We start from the raw sequence: 7,775 nt of genomic DNA, 5'->3' as shown, positions 1-7,775 counted from the left end.
ATATCACAAAAGCACATGACAAAACAGACTACACCAGAAAATCCACATAATATTTGGCAATCCCCAATCCAGAGTCCGGAGAGGCTGCTGCATATTAATATCGCGCTACCATCTTAGCGCGTTCCCTGGAAAGGAGCTCCATTTCCACCAGACAGAACAAGACCAAAAACTAAAGCTATAAGACCTACACAAAACCACATAGTTACAACAGTGCAAACAATAGCATAATTGATTTTAAAAAAAGACCATGGGCACAGTAAAAATAGTTCAAAGATGTTAAAAGACTATAAGTTCAAAAGAAACCACCACACAGTTTCCACAAGTCCTCAGGGCCCTGATAGACTCGTCATCTCACGCCAATGACGGCAGAAGGGAATACCCCCACTATGGACTTCCACGGCGCTGCCCGACTCAGCCTCACAAACGCAACACACAATGAAAACTCTGTCAAACCCAGCCTTGCAGACACAGTGAAAGCGATCTGACCGCAGCAGACTCCGAGTCCGTTGAACCTCCAAGCTTCCGACCATCCCCTCCGGCACAGCTTCTCTAAGCACCATCCTCTGCCAAGCGTATTAAGATGCCCCGCCAACGGCCATCGGCAACGCGACCCCGAGGACTGGGGGTCTGTTCTTCCCAGCAGAGACCCAGACCTCACCGCAGCAGCAGCAACAAAGAAGATCTCCCTGGAGATTTCCAGATGTTCCTCCATGCTCCCACGTCCGCTTTTCATCCGATTATGATTGCACACGGCACCCCACTTCACAAATAACAGATAATCAGCTCCGGAGTGGCCACTGCAAGCTGCGTCACGCCGCCATCTTGGATAAGAAGAAATGTCTTTAATAGTGGGAAGTTCACATGTACAGATGCGCTGGGCTGTCCACACTACTCTCTGCAGTGTCCTGTGATTGAGGGAAGTACAGATCACGTATCAAGACAGTGATGCAGCCAGACAGGGTGCCCCTGTAGAAAGTTCTTAGGATTTGGGGGCCCATACCAAACTCCACCTTTGGTTTGAAGGCATATAGAACAGGTTTTGCCTTCAGGCATTTAGGTATGGTGTTGGGCATAACAGCCAACTTAACAGTGATTCCTATTACCCAGTTCTCTGTTGAATACTTTTCTTCAATGTTTTCTTTAATACCTCACCAATCAAGTGAACTTCTTGCCAGTTGAGTTTGAGCTGTTCCAACCACAAGCAGCCCAGAAGTGCTGGATAACTGCCTTTAACAATGTACAACATAAGCTTATTTCTCTGTTTGCTAATCTGTACTGTAACATGTATTACTCCCCTCACTGGCAAAACCTCACCAGAGTAAGCCTTTAAAGTCAACCTTGTCCATTCTGGGGTGAGATTTTAATTTCTCTTTATTAATTACAATTTCTCCTTGTAAACTGTCTCTGGCACCAGTGATACTACAGCAGCCATGTCCACCTGCATCCTCACTGTGACTCTCTCCAACCATGAGGGCCACCCAATAGCTGTCTTTGTATCCTAAAACAGATCAAACATGCAAGGCTTCTTCAACCACGGAGTGAGAATCACTCAGTCCATCCTCAGTATGATCCATCTTTGTTCATGTTTTTCTTTTTCCAAAAATTATTTTTCTTTATTACTGTGTTTTTGTTTGACAGTGTCATTTAACTTTTACAGCTTCAGCAAACTAAATCCTTATACCAACATTCTTTTGCTGAATGTCCAGTTTTGCACAACAGTAACAGCTATTGCCATTAAGTACTGTATCTTATTCTTAAAATCAGTAGAAATTTTATGAACGTGGGAAAATGTGCTTAATAGCTGAGCTTCTTTAGCTATCTTTTCCATAGATGTACTAATCTCAATTACCTTATAAAATTTCAGATTATTTTCTGTAACAAGTGTTTCTGAATTGCCTCACTACACAGACTACATTCAAGTCTATTGCAAAACGTCATTCAGCGCTGCCCAAAATCACAGTGATCAGACAATTGCTTCAGCACCACCACAAATTGTGAAATAGATTCGCCTTCCTCATGATTCCTTTTATGAAACCTAAACCTCTCAGCAATAATCAAAAATATAGGTGAATAGTGGTCCTTTAAGACTTTGACTGTGTCCTCATAAGACTTATTGCCAAGCTTAGCAATTTGCACTGGACTGTGTAGTAAATTAAATGTGTTTGCACCCATCAGTCAGAAAAGTTGGAACATGAATATTATCTGAAATTCGATTTGCCAATTCAAAATATTCAAATACAAACTCCATTGCTTTGTTCATTCTGCTGATAGTTCCAAACATTGTTGCCATTTTCAAACACAATCATGTTTCAGAAAAGTTAACTAGTCTTATCTGTCTGTGTGTGTGTCTCTCTCTCTCTTTCTCTCTATTTAACCATCCAGTTCTCTCCCCTTGGATTCTTCATTCACCACACTTCCTGCGGCCATTTTATTTTCACTCGCTCTCATTACACAACCATCAATGCTGTACATTGACTTTTCTTGCTGAAGAAAACAAAACAATAAAGATCACGTGAGGACTTGACACCTCACTACCAATTGATATGTTTGAGGTACTGGAAAGCCAGGTGGTCATGAATAACAAACATGAAAGCTGGAGAGGTGAGGAAATATGTGCTGCTGTTTATTTTACTCGTAAGTCATCCACCCTTCACATGATGTTCAGTACATAACACACAGGGAAGTATGACAGCAACCCATAAAGGTCAAAATATACAAGAATACATAACAGAAACTTAAAGAAGATCTGAGGGGCAAATTTTCCTCCCATACAAAGGGTACTGAATATCTGGAATGGGCTGTCAATTAATTGACAGAGGCAAATACAATTGCTGCGTTCAACAGGCAATTGTATGAGTACTTGGCCAGGAAAGGCAAAGGGGATATAGGCCTAAATCACACAAACAGAATTATGTTCAAGTTCAGTTTTAATTATCATTCAACTATACATGAATTTTGCCAAACAAGTGTTCCTCCATAGGTATGTGTTAGCACAGATAGTATGAACAAGGTGGGCAAATATGATACATTTTAATGATTAGCCATAATAGACAATAGACAGTAGGTGCAGGAGTAGGCCATTCAGCCCTTCTAGCCAGCACCGCCATTCACTGTGATCATGGCTGATCATACACAATCAGTACCCCGTTCCTGCCCTCTCCCCATATCCCTTGACCCCGTTATCTATAAGAGCTCTATCTAACTCTCTCTTGAATGCATCCAGAGACTTGGCCTCCACTGCCTTCTGGGGCAGAGCATTCCACATATCCACCACTCTCTGGGTGAAAAAGTTTTTCCGCATCTCTGTTCTAAATGGCCTACCCCTTATTCTTAAACTGTGTCCTCTAGTACTGGACTCACCCATCAGTGGGAACATGCTTCCTGCCTCCAGTGTGTCCAATCCCTTAATAATCTTATATGTTTCAATCAGATCCCCTCTCATCCTTCTAAATTCCAGTGTGTACAAGCCCAGTCGCTCCAATCTGTCAACATATGACAGTCCCGCCATTCCGGGAATTAACCTTGTGAACCTACGCTGCACTCCCTCAATAGCAAGGATGTCTTTCCTCAAATTTGGAGACCAAAACTACACACAATACTCCAGGTGGGGTCTCAGCAGGGCCCTGTACAGCTGCAGAAGGACCTCTTTACTCCTATACTCAATTCCTCGTTATAAAAGCCAGCATGCCTTTAGTTTTCTTCACTGCCTGCTGTACCTGCATGCTTGCTTTCATTGACTAATGTACAAGAACACCTAGACTTTGTTGTACTCCCCCTTTTCCTAATTTGGCTCCATTTAGATAGTAATCTGCCTTCCTGTTCTTGCCACCAAAGTGGATAACCTCACATTTATCCACATTAAACTGCATCTGCCATACATTTGCCCACTCTCCCAACCTGTCCAAGTCACCCTGCATTCTCATAACATCCTCCTGACATCTCACACTGCCACCCAGCTTTGTGTCATCAGCAAATTTGCTAATGTTACTTTTAATCCCTTCATCTAAATCATTAATGTATATTGTAAACATCTGTGGTCCCAGCACCGAACCTTGCGGTACCCCACTGGTCACAGCCTGCCATTTCGAAAGGGACCCGTTAATCACTACTCTTTGTTTCCTGTCAGCCAGCCAATTTTCAATCCATGTCAGTACTCGCCCCCCAATACCATGTGCCCTAATTTTGCCCACTAATCTCCTATGTGGGACTTTATCAAAAGCTTTCTAGAAGTCCAGGTACACTACATCCACTGGCTCTCCCTTGTCCATTTTCATAATCTTACTGAACATGGCAGAGTAAGTACAGGGGGGTGAATGGCCCAATCCTGCTTCTAATAAATGTTTTACCTCCTTTAGAAGCCAAAATCCTTTAACTCATCAAGTTATTGCTCACCCTTTAACAGTCTGGACAAACTACCTTACATTTTTCCACTGTTTCTGTACCAAGAGTGATCTATTTGCAAGAGCATGGAAACAAAATACAACTTAATTTGAATACACAATCTTGAATACCAAATATAACTGCTTCAATGTATTTGTTCTGGTAACAAATCCCGTTCATCCCAGGTTATAGGGATGCTGAGGAACAATTTAACCAATATCACTTCGAAATTAGGAAAAAGGCAAGGGCTTAGGCGTGATAAGATTGCCAATTGAACATGATACTGCATATTTAAACACCTAGTTTTTTGACAAGACATCCACGATGTTGCTTCATTAACCTTTTAACAGCTGGATCCTTTCAGGTGAGTATGTTCTTTCGTGATCTACGTCAAAGTTTCTCCCTCTCTCGTCCTGGCTTGTCCCCAGCAGAAACACTGCAAAGGCGACCTGTTTCTAGTATTTTCTCATCGTTGCACGTGATATTTGGCGGGAGAATACGCCGTCACCGCTATATTGCAATGTGTTATGGGAGTTGTAGTCACAAGTCCCTCAGTACCAGGTCGTAATCTGCTGCGCAGAGCATGTTGGACGTTGTAGTCCACTTTGCTGGAACTCTCCATTTTCATAGTTTGTTCTCGGTCTCCATTTCCCGGCGTACCCTGGGACCCTGCCGCCCCGATGGCTGCCGGTGGTGTGTTGTTGGTGAGGGTTCCGGCGTTTCTCTGAAAGGAAGTTGGAAGTGGCGGGCACAGAGCTTGTTATCGATACCTCTGGGGCCATGGAGGGGAAGTCGAAGGTGGCCCCCAGTGTGGATTTCGACCACAGCTGCTCGGACAGTGTCGAATATTTGACCCTGAACTTCGGGCCTTTTGAGACTGTGCATCGCTGGAGGAGGCTGCCGCCCTGCGATGAGTTCGTTGGAGCCAGGTAACGAGAGGCGGCGGCACTGGCAATAGTCGGCTTAATTCATTCAATCAGTGGTTTATTCCATGTTCCTCACCTAATTCTGTCCCTTCCGTACACCCGAACCCGACTGTCAGTGCCTGCACATCCACTGAAATCCAGCAATAACTCCACAGAAACCTCTCGAAAAGGACATATAAACCTATCTTTAAACTTTCAATACTGCTCGTTACCAGGGAACAACCTTCTATGTGGACATCAAACAGACCGAGGAATGCGTATATCCTTGAAACATAGGCCATTCAGCCCATCGAGTTAAGGAAGCCCCATTTCTATGATTTTTTTCCCCTCTGACCTAATCCTCCAACATTTCCATCAGCTCTCCCCAGATTCTACAGTTTATCTATACACAATGGACAATTTACAATGGCTAATTAGCCTACATTTTATGTACTTGCGAACTTCATACAGATAGCATTGGAGGTCAAGATCAACTCTGCTGAGGAAGCAGCTGCACTCACTGCGCTGTCCATAGGATACAGTGAGATGTGACTTATAATAATTGAAACAGGAACATGATGTAAAGCGCAAAGATAGTTAAGAATTTTGACGTACTGCAGTCAATTACTTGATTAACTTTTTGCTGCAACATTAGGGTACTGTGCCAGATCTGGTACTAGAAAATTAAAAGCTGCTGCAAATGATAGGAAGAATTTTTAAGGAGTAAACATTTGTGAAACAGTAACTATCATATTAAACTTGCAGTAGGTATGGTGCAGATAGGAAGCAAAATACTTCTCTGCAGAAGAGTCCATTTTAGTGAGTTGACAAGTGTCCAGGAGAGCTTTGTGTTTTAAAAATTAGCATGTATTGTAAAATAGTAGGGAATTACTTAGAAGTAGAGTTTTAATAAATTTGGATAGTTTTCACTGAAGCATTGTAAGCTGAGGAATGACCTGATAGAAGTACATAAAGTTATGAGAGGTACATATAGCATTAATAATGTTTTTTTTCTATGGTGGAAGTGTCAATTACTGGAGGGTGTTAAGGAGATAGAGGAAAGTTTAAAGGAGATTTAGGAGGGAAGATTTATTATTTTTACAGAGAATAGCAGGTGCCTGAAATGTGCCACCAGGGAAAGTGATGGAAGTAGGAATTATAACAACATTTAAGAGGTAAGACCATAAAACATAGGAGCAGAATTAGGTCATTTGGTGCAATGAGTCTGCTCCGGTATTCAATCATGGCTGATCCTTTCTTCTCCTCAACCCTATTCCCAGCCTTCTTCCTGAAACTGATGCCATGTCTAATCAAGAACCTATCAATCTCTGCCTTAAATACACCCAATGACCTGACCTCCACAGCTGCCTGCCGTAACAAATTCCACAATTTCACTACCCTCTGACTAAAGAAATTTCTCTGCATCTCTGTTTTAAATGGACATCCCTCAAAACTGAGGCTGTGCTCCTTTGTCCTAGACCCCCCCACCATAGGAAGCATCCTGTCCACATCTACTCTGTCTAGGCCTTTTAACATTCAGTAGGTTTCAATGCAATCCGCCCCCCCCCCCCCCCAATCCTTCTAAAATTCCAGCAAGTACAGACCCAGAGCCATCAAACGTTCCTCATATGGTAACCCTTTCAGACAGACAGACATACTTTATTGATCCCGAGGGAAACTGGGTTTCATTACAGTCGCACCAACCAAGAATGGTGTAGAAATATAGCAATAAATTCATTTGCGGAATTATCCTTGTGAACCACCACCCCTGGACCCTCTCCAATGCCAGCACATCTTTTCTTAGATGAGCTCAAAACTGTTCACAATATTCAAGGGGCAGCCTCACGCATGCCTTTATAAAGCCTCAGCATCACATCCCTGGTCTTGTATTCTAGACCTCTTGAAATGAATGCTAACGTGCATTTGCCTTCCTGACTACTGACTGTACCTGCAAGTTAACCTTTAGAGTGTTCTGCACAAGGACTCCCAAGTGCCCTTGCATCTCAGATTTTTGGATTTTCTCCCCATTTAGAAAATAATCTGCACATTTACTTCTATACCAAAGTGCATGACCATGCAGTTTCCAACATTATATTTCATTTGCTGCTTTGTTGCCCATTCTCCTAATCTAAGTGATTCTGCAGTCTCCCTGTTTCATCAATACTACCTGCCCCTCCACCCAATCTTTGTATTATTTTCAAACTTAGCAACAAAGCCATCTATTCCATCATCTAAATCATTGATAAACAGCATAAAAAGAACACAGACCCCTGCACAACACCACTAGTCACTGGCAGCCAACTAGAAAAGGATCTTTTTATTCCCACTTGCTGCCTCCTATCAATCAGGCAATGTTCTATAATACCCTGGGCTCTTAACTTGGTAAGCAGTCTCATGTGGCACCTTGTCAAAGGCCTTCTGAAAGCTCAAATATACAACATTCACTACGTCCCCCTTATCTGTCCTACTTGTAATCTCTTCAAAGAATTC

General features: G+C 42.6%; 1 protein-coding gene across 1 annotated transcript in view; it reads left to right on the top strand.

The window, feature by feature from the left end:
• Positions 1-5,012: 5,012 nt before the first annotated feature.
• lztr1 (leucine zipper like post translational regulator 1) overlaps positions 5,013-7,775 on the top strand; it is a 79,690-nt gene continuing 76,927 nt past the window's right edge. Inside the window, exon 1 of the mRNA XM_073065334.1 lies at positions 5,013-5,309. Within this exon, the coding sequence (XP_072921435.1) occupies positions 5,161-5,309 (149 nt within the window). The 5' untranslated portion in view covers positions 5,013-5,160. The remainder of the gene's footprint in view (positions 5,310-7,775) is intronic.

This window comes from Hemitrygon akajei, chromosome 14 (assembly GCF_048418815.1).
Source record: "Hemitrygon akajei chromosome 14, sHemAka1.3, whole genome shotgun sequence".
Lineage (NCBI taxonomy): Eukaryota > Metazoa > Chordata > Chondrichthyes > Myliobatiformes > Dasyatidae > Hemitrygon > Hemitrygon akajei.
Note: the sequence above shows the minus strand (reverse complement) of the source record. Positions and strands in the feature narration are given on the sequence as shown.